Raw genomic sequence first — 18,002 nt, 5'->3', positions numbered from 1 at the left:
GCAATTATGGTATTCTCACTGAAGGTCTAATGACCCCAGGAGTTGTAAATCCGGTAGGACGACTCAAACTGGCACTTAGTCAACGTTGCGATCAGCAGAAGTGCCTATGTTTCTGTTAGTTTATTGAGCCAAGATGATAAGAGAGTGTAAATAAATGAGTGAACGGTGGCAGGATGAACAGGTGGAGGGGAAAGGAAGAAGAGGGCAAGGGACTCATGTTAGCGAAGCAAGCTCCGTGAACCAAGACCATTCATTTCTCGATATTTATTGTCTTCTTTCAGATGATCAAAGTTTTTTTGTGAATCAGATCCATGACAATAAACTGATTCAGGCCTCCTTCAGAATAACCAGTTCGGACAAACAACGATAATGTAAAGTCATACAGAACATGGTGTTGCTAAAACAAAGCAAACAAAACATAACACAACACAACAGGCACTCACTTACCCCTGCTAAAGATGGCGCGATCGCAATCGGCGCGACAAGCTCATAAACAGAGGCAGTATAAATCAGAAGCGCTTTCAGACGTTGAGATACATGTCAAAGCCAACACTGAAAGGTGGGGGGAGGATGCGCGCGTAGCTATTGTTGTGGTGGTTGACATTAACTTTGAGATTAGGTGGATGAGAATCAAAGGAGAGGTGAGGCTCAGCAGTGGAGGTCAAAGGTGAAAGCCGATTTTGGCACGCGCTGCCCTGGGCTCCATTGGTTTCAGGCGCTATCGGTCACTGAACTCTACAACACGCTCCCTACCTTGGTACGCTCCAAGACTTGGAGCATACTCTGGACGCGGACGTTCATATAAAAATAAATTGGAAATATCTATATGAATTCTGATTGTTTTCTATTCTTGTTTCTTCCATTAGAGGCTCAATCGGTTTGTTCAAGTTAATTCGGTTCGATGTGAATTTGTATACCTACTAACTAAGTGAATCACTCACTTGATAGGTAGTGAATCACTCACTACTACCGTTTGGAGCATTAGTTATAGTGACTTCACTTATTTGAATGAGTATTCTACTACTACTACTACTACTACTATTTGTCTATTGTCATACTAAAGTGTTGAGACTCACAAAAGAACATTGATACGGGATGAAAACATAGCACAGTCCTCCCTCTAAGCTTAACTATCTCTGCATCTGGGCGGAGTCAGGGTATTAGACAAATTGACCACTTGGAGCATAAGAGACAAAATTATTAGGGCAGCTTATGCCACTTAGGCTAAACTTCTTAGACTACTTATTTTTATACCCTAAGACTTAGGAGGCCAACTTTTCTGCTACCCGCTAGGCGGTTGCTGAAGTTCCTAAGCAAATGATACCATGTATCTACCTTCAACCCAAGGATGTCGCTGAATATCATCCAGGTGTGATCCATCATCTCCTCGGGGCGAGTAGTGAGACCATGATCGTAACATCCGCGCTCCCCCTGGTAACGTCCCGTCGGGGCTGGCATCGCTCCCGAACTTGACACGCTCTGCATCACGTTCATCATCCCAATCCAACACACCTCCTAGTCCGTCCAAGGGCAGAGTCGGCATATTCAATGACCACTGTCTCTCATCCAAGACACATTGGGTGGATACAGAGATAGATTCTTGATCAAAAGTGAGGTTCGGTTGCAGAGAACGAGCTTCTGTGATAAGGCGTTTCCGCGGGTAGCTGTAGATGTTCTCGAACAAATGCATGAGGTCTTTAGGGCCAAGTTTGCAGTACGTCTTTACAATCCGGCCCCATCGACTCTGGTCTCGCCAGCCTCTCACAAGTGAGTCGGGTCGGTCAACAACATCATACAGATAAGAGTCGCATCCCTCCTGTGATTAACGTCAGTATGTGCTGCAGGATCGTATTTCTATAAACTTACATATTCATCTTGGCCAGGGTCAAGCCGAGGACAGAGATAGTGTAAGACAACATCTTTCATAGTTTCGACTAAGTCCATGAGCTCTATGAGCTCACTTGTGGAATACAATCGAAGTTGACTGAGTCGCACATCATCCACACCTGGTTCGGGAAGACCGATACGGGGGCGAGGAAACTCTCCGTGAAAATAGAAGCCGTAGAGCCACCATCGATACATGGCCCTTCGAAATCTATCTGCTTCGTGCTCTCGAAGGTGTCGACAGTTCTCAGGTTCGTGATACCATCTCATCTGCGGAAACCTAGCTTGCCACTTCAGCACGAGTGAGCAGCAGCCAAGAAGCGGCTTCAAGTCATTCTCTGTCAGAACAACCGTTTTGAGAGGCTGGTTTTGAGGTACAGTAGGCTTTCCAGGCTTATCGAGAGTGATAAACCCGTTCAAAGCATCATCCGCCACGACGGGTTTGCGTGGGGCTAGGACTGTTCCAGAGTCTCCGAGGAACCGCTTGAATATGACTTTGCGCGGCGCATACTGGCCACTGCGACAGTCCAGGTCTTCAATTGAGGCTGTATAGATTTGGAGAAGTTCGTCAAAAGGACTGAACTCCCGAATAAGAACAGGGAGTAGTATTGAAGACTTTTTCTTGCTAAATAGTTCATGAAATGTGCTGTGGGTAGCGCAGAGGTTAAAAACGCCATCTAAGTCCAGCTGCTGGTATATATCCAGGAGGATTTCGTTAGGAAGCTCGGTGAGTGAGGGAGTTTCTGACATCTTGAACACCATTTCCCTGGACGGCAGGCGGGTTGCTAAAAAATAGGGACTTGAAGCCATATAGACGAAATCATTAGTCCACTCTTAGGCCATACATACACTAATAGTGATCTAATATTTATGTCAGCCACTAAATTAGTATTGGTTTTATTGCAACCCACCTGGACGGTAACAGAAAAGTAAGTCTCTAAGCTTTAGAGTACAGATATAGATGATCTACGAGTCTGCTCTCAGGTGGCATAAACTGACTCGCTGATTTCGTCCTTTCCGCTTTGGCAGCTAAACCTTCTGACCCTGATGATCCACGGGTGCAGTATATGGTTGATTTGATGTCTTGGGATGAAATGTTTTTGTATGTGTTTGAGATGATATTTCGAAAGTTGGAAAGAGAGCCAGAAATGAGGAGACAATTATCCCAATAGTATAAACAAGGATGATGTGTCGTCTGTAATGGGACCAATACAGCAACTTAACAGAGAAGCAAATGAAACGATCTAACGTCTACTAATAATTGGTCAGAATATAGGTAACGAGGCAACTGGCGATACAGCGAATAACTGACCTGATAGGCTTCGCATTATGTTGATTGGGGGAAGGGCATCTGGGCACAGACTGTATATTTGGTGGTTCTTCAAGAAATCGACTTGAGGGAATCTTTTGAGGCGGATCTCCAGCTTGCGATTGAATCTGATGAATACTGAAATAAGAGCGGTTTGACTCTATGTAGCTTCGCGGGACTTCACGGTTGAGTCACTCAAAGCGTCAATGATATGGGGCTTATTGTCCAGCCACCCCAGCGTTGGGGCTTGTGACAACAGTACGGATGCACTCAGGCATCAACTTATGAATTGATGAATATCTCATGGCTGTGTTGAAAAACAAAGCTCATCTGCATATTGACCAGAGCATTGAGAATAGAAGGATGAGATGTTAATGGGGTCCAGTACATATATATAATACTGGTGAGACAGGTCGCGTAGCACAGATAGGAAACAGCCGGACTTTCGCCGAGCGGGTTAATTGATAATGCGATCTACCAGGTACATTGCATCAATAATAGAAGGGAGGCAAGGGAGGATAGAATCGACGGTCTGATTGATGTAAGTAAACTGAATTGTAAATTCTTTTGGCAAATAGCAGCGCAGTATAACCTATAACTCCAACACCCCGTCCCGGTGTTTACAGACCCAATAGAACAAGCCAGTAAATATTATCGACAGGTATCAAATAGTCTAGGCAAACAGCATCTTGGTATCCAGCTCGCTCTTAGCAGGACGCTGGCCACCAGCAGATCGCAATCCCAGATCGCCCTTCCTGACCCGTCTCTCGACTTGTTGCTCGGTGCGGGCGTTGTGTCGTGAAGCCTTCGTCCTTCGGAGGTCGGCGCGGACCTGGTTGGGTGACACGAACTCCTTGTTCTCGTAAATGATGGGACCGCCGAAAGAGCCCTCCTGAATCACAATGGGTGTCAGGACGAATCGGGGACCGATCTCGACAAGGTTGATATCGGTGTCTGGCTTTCCGGATCGAGACTTGGACTTGGAATCCTCATCCTCTTCCTCTTCCCCCTTTGCTTCCGCCTCGACCTCGTTGACCTGGTAGTTGCGAACCCAGATCTTGCCATCGACAAAGCTAAATCCCATAACGTGATCGATAAATGGCTTGGATTTTCTGGCACCCTGGGGTACTCCAAAGGTGTGAAGGAAGAGCTCCTTGATCAGTCGCAGATGGGGCTGCTTGTCAAAAGCGCCGTCGAAGGAGAGTACAGGTCGCGAGCCCTTGAGGCAGTTGCCGGTGAAGTGAAGTTCCTCCATTGTGTGCACTGTTCTTTGTTAGCGGCTGATAATTCTTGTGTTGCGCTTGTCCCTTACAGTTCTGGAGGTGGAACTTGATGGTAGGTCCATTGGGAACCTTGCTGAGCCAGACATAAAGATCCTTTCCCTTCCTTGCCTCAAAAAACAGGACATTGTTGCAGTTGTAAAGCTCGGCAAGCTCGTTCAGTTCATAGAGCTTAGTCTTGGAGTCGAACTTTGCGTCCTTTCGGCTGTGAGGGAGCATCGACGCAATATCATTGAGAAGATGGCGGTGTCTATATTTCAATCGCAGTGTCAGTGGGATGCGCTTCAGATCCGCAACCTGTTAGATCCTTACCGGTAAGTGACACCTCTGGAGGAAAGGATCAAAACCCGCTGCTTGTTCTTCTTGATGCCATTGCTGGAGGCTTCAGCCTTGGGAGCGCTAGTCTTGGAGATAGACTTGTATACGGCAGCCATTTTGAATGCTTTTCGACTTTGCGATTGATGTTGGTTGTCGAAAAAAGCTGTCGTAGACCTGGTGATGTTTTACTGGATAAGGCTTTGCGACGCGGCGGGCAATTTTCCAAAAAAAAAAATTGGTCGGCCAAGATTCGATAAGGACCCAGAGCCGGCGATAAGAGAAAGTGGGGGTATATGGGGTGGGGCCGCGACACCGCCCAAATCCAGCCCAGACAGTCCTGGATCCTTGACAAAAGTCGAAACAAAACCTAGCCAGGGGGGGTTTGGAGGGATACGCAGCAGCACACGTGCACTCGGCAAGATGGAAGCACTCTCAAAGCTTGCGGTTACGGATCAAGAATGCTATGTAGATCTGCATGGCACAAGCGAATTTTAAGAATCACATATACACTCTATTAAACAGCAAGGACCAATGTCTATATTGACCAGCATGTGACAAGATTGCCCCGCTGTTGACACAGGATGGACCCTGAGAACGAGCCAAGCACTAACAAGTCAATCCATTCGATGTTGAATCGCGAGCTCGCATCCGACCTGATCAGCATGACGTGGAGGCGTTAAGAGATTGTGGCGTCTGACTCGGGCAGGGCCAAAAGTGTTGCTGTGTCGTGCAGCCAGGGCGAACATTATAAAGAATTCATTCAGCTACGTTAAGATGACCATATCGCAGCGATCGTTGGACGCATCAACCCCAAGACAACCATCATGACAAGAAAATAAGAACAAAGGAAAGCCGAAGTAACCGCGCCTCCTGATATCAAAAAAAGACGTATCACGATTCCTCGCCTCCTCCACTCTCGTTTGGCGAGGAGCATTTTCGGGGACAAACGAGACGCCAGGTATCCCAAACCCCCAGAGCCCTATATCAGTCTGCAAACGGTTCCGCAAAGAATTTAACAGCACTTTCCACCCTTTGCAGCATCGTCATCGGCGGGCTTGCTGAGCGAAATGTTAGTGCCCGCGCCTATGGTGGCCTGGGCGCTATCGCCGCTGTCGAGGGCCTTGCTAGAAACAATGCGATAAATTTCTGAGTCAATTGTTAGTTTTCGAGTAGAGGTACCATCGGGGAAAGGCTAGAAGTAACGAACCAGTCAAAATGTTCTGGAATGCAAGTTCGACGTTGCTGGCATCGAGGGCGGACGTCTCGATGAAGGACAGGTGGTTCTCGCCTACACATGTGTCAATTAAACCGTCTCCCCTTTATCTTGTCAAATTTGTTCCAGGTGATGCCTACTAGCAAAAGACTTGGCCTCCTCGGTGGGAACAGCTCTCAGGTGTCGCAAATCGCTCTTGTTTCCGACCAGCATGATGACAATATTGGCATCAGCGTGATCTCGCAGCTCCTTGAGCCATCGTGTGACGTTCTCGTAGGTCTGGTGCTTGCTGATATCGTAGACGAGGAGAGCGCCGACGGCACCTCGATAGTAAGCGGAAGTAATGGCGCGGTATCGCTCTTGTCCAGCGGTATCCCAGATCTGGGCCTTGATCGTCTTGGAGTCGACCTGGATTGATCTAGTGGCGAACTCGACGCCGATGGTCGACTTGGAGTCGAGGTTGAACTCGTTACGGGTGAATCGACTGAGAAGGTTGGACTTTCCGACACCAGAGTCTCCGATCAAGACAACTGTAGGTTCACGCTGTCAGCAACAAGCAATCGCAAGCTTCGGGCCAGGCATATGCTGGCAAGGTAGGAATGACGGCACCTTTGAAGAGGAACTGCAAAGGGGCCCACTGGTCAGCAACTGGCGGGACATAAGGGCTACCTAGGTAAGGCAGGGAGGGAGGCGAGACGTACATCATACTCGTCGTTGGCCATGGCTGCGGTATTGTAGCTTGAGATGGGATTTGATTCGGGTCGAGTTCGAGGATGGAGGTGATGAAGGTGAAAGTGAGTGCGCTACGAGAAAGACAAGTCGACGTCGTTGAGGTGTGGGATGTGGAGAGGGAGAGAATGCGCGGCTCTGGCGATAGGCGGTTGTTTGTACCTTTACCTCCAATCCCCGTGCCGAGGGGTAAAAGCCTGGAAGACCAGCCAGCCAGCTAGGTAGTCAGCCCAGTACTGTTGTGCCTCTGCCTCTGTCTAGGGGGGGTAGGGGGGCCCGATCAAGCGCCGGCTCTTTGTTAGTGGAGTGGAGGTCAGTATTAGGAGGTCGGTACCCAGCGGTGGCACCCACTAAGGCCAGATAGCTAATCTAATGCTGCGAACAGGACTACGAGGTCCCAATATTATTAAATTCGAGGGAATGCAACCTGTCCATAAAAACGGCTGCCTGTGCTTTGCTCGGTTCCTGATTTAAAGCTAGGGTGGCTTTGGAAAAGTTACTAGTAGGCAACGACAAAGAGAAGTTCCAAGTCATGGGTACAACACTAAGTCAGCAACCGAATCCGGACATGTGCTAAAATAAAAGGTGTCGACTATCTAATAGGTAGGTAGTGATGGCATGATGTATTTGAAAGCTGTATCCATTGATTGTGCTTTGTTTGGGCTGGCTAGGCATGTCTCTGAGAGCTGATCACTGACCGCTTGCAGCTACTTACCTACCCAGGCCAGACATCCATCCATCTGCTTTTGCTTGGTTGCATTAGCATATCATAATGTTCTGCTCTTAATGCACATGCTCAGGGCCACATACGCACGTCCTGTACCTCTTTCTGACCAACGCAACCCTTTGATAGAGTCACAATCGCTTAATAGCCAACTGCATCATCTCAACCAACCATGGATATCATGATATTGACAAGGTAGGTACTTTGTTGAGATTGAGCATGCTGTAAATTTGTGATTAGGCGAGTTTTTTTCTTTCCCATGCACGTAAACGGGTCTTGAAATCATTGGAACAAAATAGTGTCGGCGTCCAAACCGTTTACACGGCAATCCTCGTTTTCAAACAGGTAAATGTATCGGCAAGCATTTATTCCATAGTCAATGATGGATTATACGCCAGTAAGAATGTTCCAAAGCTTAAAAATGCAAGGATGACGGCGTTGATACTTTAGGCATAGGTTAGTTCAGCCTCTGAAGATTACTACAACAAGAGACCTGACTGTTTATGGCTTGAGAGTGAATGGAGAATGATCTTGAACGTTAGTTGGACTTGTTCATGTTGATTAAACTAATCATATCTTATATCTCCTCTGCTATCAATTACAACAAAGCCGTGGAGGTCTAGGAGGTGTGAAATGACAATTACTTGTGTCAAAGGTCCGTCCAATACTTGCGTTCAGGCAATGGAGCAAACCGGCCAAAAGCTGCACGACAACACAGCATGACTCAATTAATTTCACGAAACCTATGGCCTGAGTGTCACAGGAAGTGGATACGTAAGGGGACCTCATGTTGCTTGTCGTTCATTACAGAATATCTCCAACAGGTGTTAAATGATGCTAAACTGTGCCTAGGGTAGGTGCTGTAGGCAACATCGACCATTCACGTTGGCGTCACTCACGTGCTTTCGCGGATAGCTACTCTCGTTTCGTTTCCGCCAAACACGCGCCAAACAGACCAGAGAATCTACCAGTGGGGATCAAGACCGCGGATTTTGTTGATCGGAAATTCACCATTCCATACTACTTTTAATTACGAGAGAGAATAATACTATTTGAGCCGGACACTGAAGAGAAAAAAAGAGCCTACCGTGATTCACTGCCCTCACTGTCGCTTACTGTCGCTCTAAATATCGTCCCTGTCTACCTACTGAGTGAGCATCCTCAGATCCTCCACATCTCATCACAGCTAACACCATTACAGGCGAGTGACAACATAGTTGGATCGATTGTGGTTCACCAAGCGGATGCACACCTGGGTATCATCCATGTCGCGCGCGTTTGGCGTATGGAATCAATCATCCAGCTATGGAAGAGTTACCATTTGACGATGATATCGTCATGAAGGATTCTGACGACGAATCCATAGCGTCAACAATCAACACCGAACATGATTCGGAGGAGCCATTCAACGTCTCTGCTGTTCTAGCGGCATGGGAAGTTGAAGGGAGCTTACGGTACCTGATTGAGTGGGAAGGCTATGATTTGTCCGAAGCCACCTGGGAACCCCGAGAGAATCTGAACGACATAATCATCGAGGAGTGGGAGGAAACAAAGGCACAGCCAGGTTATGACCTTTATCAAAAAATCCGAGAGTGGAAGAAAGCTTGGAAGGCTTCTTACGCCGAAAAGCGCGCCCGCCACGACAAGAGAAACCGACGACGAATGCTTCGAGGAGAGAAGCCCCATTCATTCCAGTACATGAGCGGGTCATTGGAATGGGTCAACGGATTTCCAGATGGACCGGACTTCAGTGCCTCTGCAGTATCAAGTCCATCCGTTGCAGACGGCGATTCGGATGCTGGAGTGGGACAACCTCTTCGCCCCTTGTCTGAAAAACGGAAACTCTCAGGCGCCAACCCAAGCGAAGATCGCTCGCCTAGTACCAGCCGTCGTAACAGTACATTATCTGCCTCCAAGTTTCCCCTTGCTCGGGTAGATTCCACCGCTTCGTCGACCAGTCACAGTCATACGCAAGTGGCACGGGAACGTCCAAACGACGGCTATCCAGCAAATAAGCCGTTGACTAAAAACCCAGTACCAAAGAGCCATATTCTTGCAAAATTCGGCCGCCCTGCATTGACCAAACGTACCGACGCTGGAACAGGCAGGGGGCAACTAACAGCTCGCAAGACTCAAACCACGCAAGCCTTTACTGGCAATGTATTTGCGGGAGGAAAAGAAAGAAAACGGCGCACGACTCTTGCCGAAGCCGTAAAAGATCCAACGAAAATACCCAAATTTTTCAACTATCATCAAAAAAGGCTTGTCGAAAAGGCAGGCCGCGATCGAGACAGTGCTGCCCCACTAATGATGCCCTCCAACCTCATTTCCTTGAACCCAGCAGAGCGGAATGTAGAGGCACCGAACATCCCAAATCTTGGAGCCAGTACAAACGATAGCCCAGCAGGCGATAGCGCCAAACGTGTTTGCCAACATGCCGGTTCACTTCAAGCCCCCGGTCAGAAGTCACAGACCAAGCCCAAGAACTCTATTAGCTGGGGGACGGTCGAAAAGATAACTTTCCAAGAACGGACAGGGTCTGACAGGGAACGTAGTCTCTTCTTACGTGAGGATACTGTTCCTCCAGAGGCTCCATGGGTTATGAAAGAAGAATGGGATATTGATACACTGCCTGCCGAAGACCCTTCTCCAGCCCCAACGATTCAGCCAAAGGCCTCCACAACTCAGCTCAAAGTACTAAACGATCGGACTCGTGGGAACGATTATGTTGATCAACGGGATGCAAATCCTTCGAATAGAACGATCAGCATAGACGTACAATTTGGTCCAGGCACCCGGGAAATCATTCCAGTGATCTTCCAGAGACGTGAGCCTCAGAACGAACTATCTTGGCCTGCGATATTTGAGAATATGCCCACATTGATATTCTCACACACTTGCATGGCTCAGGATTTCCTGTCCCAGGAGAAATTCCTGGTTGCCGACAAGTTGGGCAATGGCCTGGTGGTAAGCGATGATGGCGGAACTGGACTGGATGCTGTTGCAAACTGGCTTCGGGTCAGATCACTGGGTGCTCTCCTATACCGACATGATTTATGCATACTTGTACATATGCAGCCGCAAGCACAAGCACAAGCACAAGCACAGGCCCAGACGGCCGCAACTGTCGAACCCCCTTCACTACAGTACTATCTATTTCGACCAGCTCCTCACTTTACCACCCGCTCGCTCGCTCCAGTCATACTCCCAGAGGGCCTCGATACTGGAAAGCTACTGCCAAAAATGACATTGACGGTCTTTGAACGCATGCTAGGGTTTCGGTATGAGCAGCTATTGACAGAGGAAGCCCTCGTGAAGCCCCCCGGCAAGCACATGTTCTTTCTTGCGTTTCCAGGTAACACCGTTCAAGACGCTCAGTTTCTGGACAGATGGATCCGAAACTGTAATCCTAAGTGTAGGATCTTTTATTCATCCATCCCTGGAGATTGGCAGAAATTTGTGCGGCAAGAGAATGGGGTGGTCATCATCCACGAGGAAGCGATTTGGTCTATTCGATTGTTTCCCCACGTCAACAAGTTGCTCTACCCATCGAGCAAGTTCAATTTCGTACTCTTTTCGAAATCTCTGCAACCTTCACCCTTATATCCCTCACTCGCGCAGCCATGTAGAGCCGGAGACGTGACATTGCAGCCTCTCGGTGGAGAGAGAAGGGCCGCGATACTGGTCACACCTAGCTTTATCATTTCACAGCCACAACAAATTTGGAATTTCTTCAAGTGGTTTTACAAGGCCTGGAAGAATGCTCGCAGTCACTTTTCACTTGTCGTTTGCGCTGGCTTTGATGACTGGCTTCTCGAGATAGCTGCTGAGAAAGAGAAGGCCTGGTCGCGTTTGACCAACCGGCTTCGGGATGATCAAAAAGAACGGTTTACTAAAGAAGTTGAAGGGCTATACAAGGTCAAAGAATGCGTTCGAAATCTTCAAGACATGTCAAGTGAAGAGCAGCCCGGAATCATCCTGGGTCCAGAATTGATCGACAGGAATGACGAGCAGAGTCTGGTCAATTGGTTCGGTTGGTGGTCTGTCATAAATCTGGATCGATACCGGAGGTTCACTGTTATTGGGTCCAGCACGACGAATGTTGGGAGACTTACGTACTGCACCACCAGGCCTGATTTTATTACTTCCAGCTCGTTACAAGACGTCGAGCGAATCGAAGCACTGCTATTTGAATCAGAAGCGCAACATAGATTCCAAATGGTTCCTGATGACACTAGCGTGTCGTTAGAAAACTATTTGAACAGGTTATCTAATCGAAATCGGAAACAATACAATTTGGCAATTTACACACGGCCTGTTAGCTGCTGGGACGAAGCGGCGTCCGGCGTGCATCCCGACGACTTTGGAACTTACAGCGACTGCATTCAACAGTTTAAAGATAAGATAGCACGCCGTACTGCTAAGACCGTTGTGGTATTGTGTTACACGGTGGCGGAGAAGTCGAGTCGTGGTGGAGCACTGAGAGATGTCGGAAGAAAGCGACGGCCGTGGTTTGTTGTATACAGGCCCATGAACCTCCAAATGCTCCATTGGAAGGAGGCAGAGCTTATCATCTGGGACCCTCTTGCAAAGAGAGCATTTCACGATGATACAGATATGTATGAGGGAGATCTCATCGAAGCACAGCGGATAATGATACAAAAACTTCGTAGAGAGCACGACATGTTGCCGCTCAACCGCATCTGGATCGGAGGGTGGGATACTGACCGGTCATCCTCGGTCGATCCTCTTGATACCACACTCCAAAATTTGGAGAGGTTGTTGCTGGATTGGAGGAATAACGTTCCCATACCGGTGCCTGCCATGTGGAACAAGGGGTGGAAATGGGTTCAGAGAGGACATGCGCCTTTCCAGCCGCGAACACGGTCTCCTTCCCCGGAACCAATGGACGTCGATACTGCACCGGAAGCGACTGACACTGACACGGTAGATGAAGTGTCAAAAATAGTATTTGACCCCCCTCGAGCGATGAAGCCGAACGGGAAAATGGCCTGCAAAAACAGGTTCTTTCAATCTTGCATGTATGAAAAGGTTCGTGGGGCTCCGAAAGGCGCTTTAGAGTACCGGTTTGAACCAACAATGCAATGGTACAGGCGCCAGTTTGAGGAAGGCAGTGGGTTCGAGCACATAAATTTTATGACGTGGGAGGAGGTCTTTGCAAAGTACAAGATCGAGGACCCTAAGGAGGTTCGACGTGATGTCAGATGAGACACGATGGTTGGAGTTACAGGATTATGTGTTTGATACCAGGATGAATGCGCATGGGTATATTGGCTGGGTCATGTACGAAGATATATTTGAGACGTCTCCGTTAGGATTCACCTAAAGAGAGATGCATTACAGGTATTAGGAAGCTTTGCTACATGCATTGATAAATTCAACAGTCATAACTCATCGCGCCGAAGTAGGGAAGTTTCTCGTGCTGAGCAAGACACCCTTGACACGTCGGATGCTATCCCTTACCTTGCGAATCTCATCGTCAGGCTCAGGCTTGCGCGAGCGGCCATACAGGTCATAACCATTGCTCTGTTCAGGGTAGGAAGTATAGGTCAAGGTGTCGAGATCATCCCGCAACACGTCGACAGCACTTTTAATCTTATCCATTCCCTCGCTCTGAAAACGATACTCGTCCTTTAATCCAGAAAGAGTCTTATTGAGACTAGCGATCTGGTTAGTGTTGTGCCTGGCAGGCGACTCGCGACCGGCAGAGCCTTTAAGGGCTGTCACGGAGCTTATGGGGAATGTGGTCTGCGTGCCCATGTCTCGATGGAACATCTCTGTCGGGTCTTCCGCATCGCTCTCCTCCTCAGCCGTGGCGATAGGCTTCTTTGGTGGGACCTCGGAGACAGTCTTTTCGAGCTTTGCAACCAGCGCGTCGAGTTTCTTGGAGGTTAGGTCGTGGAACTCTGTACGGGCTTCGGCCTGGCTGTCAACCATGGGCCGGATGACGTAGCGACTTGTGCCGTAGACAAGAGTAGAGAGGCCGGTCACGGCATAGAGGGCGTTGAAAAGACGCTCTTTCGTGACAAGAGGAGGAGGACGGGGAGATTTGGCGAGGAATTCGGGGTATGTTACGATTGGAGGGCGGTCGGGTGTTGGTTGGGACGCTGGTGATGGGGGAAGAGTTTCGGTAGGTGTTGGCGCATTGGAGCTGGTCGCTTCTGAACTGGTGGATGACTATGGCTGTTAGTACTTGAATTTGTATCAATTCGAACAGGCACATACCTCGTTTTGTGTTGTGGTGTCGTCTGGGCCTAGAAGCGCCTGTATTTCTGCTTCGTCGATTCCTTTTGACTTTAGGAACTCAACCTTTTTCTCATAAGGCGCGTCGCGCACAGCATCGCTCTCGAGGAAGCGTCGCGCAACTTCGAGTTTTTCTTGATCGTCTGGTTGATCGTCAGGCGTGTTTTCTGGTTGCGCTGTCTCCTCTGCTGTAGCACCGGCTGCCGGCGCATCGACTTCTGATGTTGATGCGCTCGTGGACGGCGTTGACACCGGCTCGGTTGTTTGACTATCGGTTTCGTCTGACTGTGCCTTCTGCCAGCTTGGGATAGTGGGATTGGAATCTGAGTCGCCCATCTTGAATAAAGTCGCACGAGTGAGTAGAAACGGCTGAAAGTCGAACAAGGTTGGGGGAAATTGGGATTAAGTTGAGAGGGAAGGCGGTTTATCGACGCCGTCTCCGAGGTGCAGACACATGCCTCGGTACTCCTACCGATAAACGGTGGAGTAGACGACCGCTGTCTGGGTCCGGGGTTGTTGTGGGGAGACAACACACCTTGGGTTCTGATCGGGAACGGTCATAGTCCGTTTATTACTGTGACCCATAGCGGAAGTTAGACGGTCAGTTGGACCAACTCGATAGTTAACGGTAGCATGGCTCGAACGCGCATTCACTTGAGAACATCAATTCCAGACAATATCTCAAATGACAACCGCCTATAACTCCCAAAACCCCGGTTGAACGTCTAGAATCCTCATAAAAAAAGGCCAGCACCAAGGATCGTTCCTGTAGCTCCATCAAAAACGCTGGAGACGCGCGATCAAGCCTCTGCGCCAGAAACTCTGCGCCATCGTCTCCTATCCTATCAGCCAATTCCAACGCGCGCCGGACAATCCGATCACCAGAACTGTCAGTGGTCATATCAACAGCGTGTAACGGCGCTCGTCCTACGAGACTTATCCTGACCATCACAGTTGACGGGAGTTCAGTGTCGGCCAGCTAACGAACTGGAGAGCTCTTTTGCCTTTGCGATAAGGATTGCGCTCGCTCTTTCTCAGAGGAAAAGCGATAAACGAAAGCGAATTTGCAAACTTTTGCTTTTTAAGCAGCAATTGAGAAAAACAAACGTTATTAACGCCCGTGTGACAGAGGCAATCGACCTCTTTGTAAGATGTGAGTTGTGTAGGATTTCCTTTTAGTTTTGTCTCCCCTTATTTGTTTGATTGCATCATTCAGCACATCACAGCACAGCACAACAGAACACAACACCATTATCGTCATCTCTAGCCCAGCCCAGTCCCGATGTTACTCATCACATTCATTTGCATGCAAACGTCTCCCCTTTCGCCTACTTCCCCTTTTATATAGGTAGCTTGGCGGCTGTGACTATTATTTCTTGCTTGGTTCTGGACCGATGATCGCTAGATAGCCACGTGCATCTAGTCTGTTCGGTCGTACGAATCCCTGATTCACAAGCGAGAGGTCTCACGTATAGGATCTGTCCTGTCTGCCCGCCTTAACTATTGTAGGCAATCAGCCCAAGGTTGGCGGCTTGACTTTCGCTTGGCATGACATATCATAAGCCAGGTCAGATTAATTGGTCGTCTACCGATGACTTCAGCCTTGCATCCTGCAACTCCTCCCCTTAAGCTGCCTGTCACCAATGAAGGGTCGTAAAGTCGATTGCTCGCCACGAACAAAACATCCATCTATTCAACTTTAGACACGGCAGTTGCCACCAATATCAGCGCTGCACTTGCCCTTGCCCATCTTTGTCTTGCCGCGACCGTGTCTTGACCTACCAATCATTTCCTCCAACCCCAACGACTTGAGCTTATTTCATTCAGCCTTGCCGCCAAAAGACCTTGTTCAAACTTACCTCTCCAATCACTTTACCTTGCTGTGTGACAGCTTACACATTTTCGCTTCACTTCATTCACTTGCATTTATTCGTTCCGGAAGTCTGGGATCCTCGGCATTTTCTTTTTGACACACCAACAACACAACCCTCATTCCTCTACTCTTTAACCTTTCACTCCGTACTTATCCTCAGTCGCGAGCGCGACCATCTGATATCATGAGCACTCGTCCGCGTCGCTCGGCCGCCGCCAAGGCGAATGAAACCATTTCTGTTCATGCCAGATTGGCTGACTCTCCAGAAAGAAGTGAAAGAAGCATGTCTTCACGACGATCCGGTCGCGCCTCAGGCGTGTCTGTCTCAAGAGATGACCATTCCTCAACAGGAGGTGACCGCCATTTGAGTTTGACCGTGAAGCTTCCATCCAACAAATTGCGACAAGCCACACGAGGAGATCGCGGCTTTGAGGGTGGCGAGATTGTATCAGGAAAACGGAACAGGGGAGCCAAGAAGAGCTACATTGTTGACTCAAGTCCTGACGAAGACGAGGAGGAAGAGGAAGAAGCCGAAATCGAGGTGGAGGAAGATGATGACGATGACATGGATGTTGATGCTGAAGGTGACGTTGAAATGGACTTGGCTCCCCCAACCATCACTGTATCCAAACCAGCCCGATCAAAGCCAGCACCAAGGATAGCAGCCACCAAGATCATCCAGGATGATGACGATGACGATGACGACGAGCTCAGTGATCCGGATAGCGATATGGGCGATGAAACTATGGGTTTTGGCGACGAGACTATGGCCGACGATGGCGACGAGGACGCCGAAGGGGAAGAAATTGAGGTTGCTGGCCCAGAAATTGACGAGGACGAGGATGAAGACGAAGATGAGGAAGACGACGAGGGCGAAGGAGGTGAGGATGACGACGACGAAGACGACGATGGCAACCCAGACGAGTCCATCGACCTCACAAAGATGACAAAGCGTCAACGAGCTCGTTTCGAAGATGAGAAGGAGCATCAGTATATGAAGCTTTCCGACGGTAAGGAAGTCGACGATCTGTACGGGGACAAAACTGATCACTATTTACAGAGGTTCAAGCCAAAAAGGTTTTCACAGCTGAAGAGCTGTCTATGCGCCGTCAAGAAATGGCCCGTCGTCGACGTAACTTGAGTGAAAAGCGAAACGAGGAAGTCAAGGTACATCCAACTTGTGCTGCAAGAGAAACGAGAGTGAAAGCTGACATTGCTCTATAGATGGAAACTATCAACAAGTTGCTCAAGAAACAGGCCCCCAAGGTCAACCGCAAAGCTGCCGGTGCTTCAGGCGAAGAATCCAACAGACCAGATCCTGTTTTCATTCGATGGGTCAGCAACAAGAGCGGCGTGCGGGTAGCAGTGACTGAAGAGATGCTTGATAGCCCAGCTGGTCAGGTTTTTGGTCCTCCAAAACTTCAGCCCGGCAAAATGGTACAGGAGGTCGTCTGAGCACTTGAGGAGAAGAGCTAGTGATGGTGATTTTCATGTTACTAAACATAGCAATCATTAAAGGTTGGAAGATTCTGCTTTACTGACCGGTTTCTGGGATTGGGGATGCCTTGGGTGTGGAAAAGAAATCAAACGGGCTCCGAGGTATTTTTGTTTGCCTTGCTGTTTACTATACTCACAATAGATAATGCTGCTACTGCGAATTTTGGAAAAGTCTGTAAACCCACACGATAATACGTGATCACATACGCCAGAAAAAGGATCTCATCATTGCTGTTGGCATGTATAGAATCCTGAAACTATTCTAACACCTGCATTCGTGTTTTCCATTCTACGAACTCGCAGGTAATATCTTTTATCGTCTCGGTACTAAGGTAGTAGAAAAGTTGGCCCCTAACTAAGCTTTAGGTAGGATCGATTATGAATCACTTGACTGTGAATTACACTGTAAATTACTCGGCTATGAATCACTCCTACGCAGGAGACCCCTGTTTTTATATATAGCGGAAGGTGCCAAAAATGCCACCGAGATAAGTACTAGTATAGGATATATCTGGATCTCAGATATGATAATAGGTGCCTAAATCTCATTTTTAGTACCTTATTCAGATCATTTTTGGCACTTTCCGTTATATTCAAAAACGGCCCGGGGCCTCATATGCAGGCTCGACTGTGAATCAATCAGCTGTAAATTATTCGACTGTGAACCACTTAACTCTTCAAACCGAAACATTTGAAAACCTCCCACCTTTATCAGCACAGCATCGACATCTACAGGTTTATTCCTGCATCCTATCTATATTCAAAATTATCTACCATTTTCTTCCACTCGCGTTGCTGTCGAACTCGCTCTCGTGCAGGGTCTCCGAAGGGCCGGCGGAGCCCCCCGGATGGTACCTCTGAAGAACGAAGAAATCCACCAGAAGAAAGAAGGGGCTTACAAGGAATAGGCC

General features: G+C 48.5%; 7 protein-coding genes across 7 annotated transcripts; 2 read left to right on the top strand and 5 right to left on the bottom strand.

Annotated features, from left to right (window-relative positions):
* Positions 1 to 1,309: 1,309 nt before the first annotated feature.
* Positions 1,310 to 2,634, bottom strand: FGSG_04325 (uncharacterized protein; the record flags this gene model as incomplete). The annotated part of the gene is made up of 2 exons (XM_011322987.1): positions 1,310 to 1,816; positions 1,867 to 2,634. 2 exons carry the CDS (start codon positions 2,632 to 2,634, stop codon positions 1,310 to 1,312), a joined length of 1,275 nt encoding a protein of 424 aa, XP_011321289.1.
* A 1,043-nt stretch (positions 2,635 to 3,677) lies between these two features.
* Positions 3,678 to 4,995, bottom strand: FGSG_04326 (ribosome biogenesis protein BRX1). Its single transcript, XM_011322986.1, has 3 exons — positions 4,786 to 4,995; positions 4,506 to 4,723; positions 3,678 to 4,456 (listed from the first exon to the last, which is right to left on the bottom strand). Exons 1-3 carry the CDS (start codon positions 4,905 to 4,907, stop codon positions 3,867 to 3,869), a joined length of 930 nt encoding a protein of 309 aa, XP_011321288.1. The 5' UTR covers positions 4,908 to 4,995; the 3' UTR covers positions 3,678 to 3,866.
* A 381-nt stretch (positions 4,996 to 5,376) lies between these two features.
* FGSG_04327 (GTP-binding protein ypt3) lies at positions 5,377 to 6,838 on the bottom strand. The gene is made up of 5 exons (XM_011322985.1): positions 6,706 to 6,838; positions 6,614 to 6,626; positions 6,145 to 6,534; positions 5,999 to 6,079; positions 5,377 to 5,937 (listed from the first exon to the last, which is right to left on the bottom strand). The coding sequence occupies exons 1-5, from the start codon at positions 6,724 to 6,726 to the stop codon at positions 5,804 to 5,806; spliced, it is 639 nt and encodes a 212-aa protein (XP_011321287.1). The 5' UTR covers positions 6,727 to 6,838; the 3' UTR covers positions 5,377 to 5,803.
* A 791-nt stretch (positions 6,839 to 7,629) lies between these two features.
* Positions 7,630 to 12,686, top strand: FGSG_04328 (uncharacterized protein; the record flags this gene model as incomplete). Its single annotated transcript, XM_011322984.1, has 7 exons — positions 7,630 to 7,652; positions 7,757 to 7,802; positions 7,834 to 7,854; positions 7,914 to 7,994; position 8,310; positions 8,761 to 10,424; positions 10,536 to 12,686. 7 exons carry the CDS (start codon positions 7,630 to 7,632, stop codon positions 12,684 to 12,686), a joined length of 3,987 nt encoding a protein of 1,328 aa, XP_011321286.1.
* Positions 12,687 to 12,869: 183 nt separating this feature from the next.
* Positions 12,870 to 14,057, bottom strand: FGSG_04329 (uncharacterized protein; the record flags this gene model as incomplete). Its single annotated transcript, XM_011322983.1, has 2 exons — positions 12,870 to 13,655; positions 13,704 to 14,057. The coding sequence occupies 2 exons, from the start codon at positions 14,055 to 14,057 to the stop codon at positions 12,870 to 12,872; spliced, it is 1,140 nt and encodes a 379-aa protein (XP_011321285.1).
* A 286-nt stretch (positions 14,058 to 14,343) lies between these two features.
* FGSG_12274 (uncharacterized protein) lies at positions 14,344 to 14,670 on the bottom strand (the record flags this gene model as incomplete). Its single annotated transcript, XM_011322982.1, has 1 exon — positions 14,344 to 14,670. The coding sequence occupies one exon, from the start codon at positions 14,668 to 14,670 to the stop codon at positions 14,344 to 14,346; it is 327 nt and encodes a 108-aa protein (XP_011321284.1).
* Positions 14,671 to 15,612: 942 nt separating this feature from the next.
* Positions 15,613 to 17,052, top strand: FGSG_04330 (uncharacterized protein). Its single transcript, XM_011322981.1, has 3 exons — positions 15,613 to 16,604; positions 16,655 to 16,761; positions 16,819 to 17,052. The coding sequence occupies exons 1-3, from the start codon at positions 15,779 to 15,781 to the stop codon at positions 17,047 to 17,049; spliced, it is 1,164 nt and encodes a 387-aa protein (XP_011321283.1). The 5' UTR covers positions 15,613 to 15,778; the 3' UTR covers positions 17,050 to 17,052.
* The last annotated feature ends 950 nt before the right edge of the window (positions 17,053 to 18,002 follow it).

The sequence above is a fragment of the Fusarium graminearum genome, chromosome 2 (assembly GCF_000240135.3).
Source record: "Fusarium graminearum PH-1 chromosome 2, whole genome shotgun sequence".
NCBI classification, from domain to species: domain Eukaryota; kingdom Fungi; phylum Ascomycota; class Sordariomycetes; order Hypocreales; family Nectriaceae; genus Fusarium; species Fusarium graminearum.
Note: the sequence above shows the minus strand (reverse complement) of the source record. Positions and strands in the feature narration are given on the sequence as shown.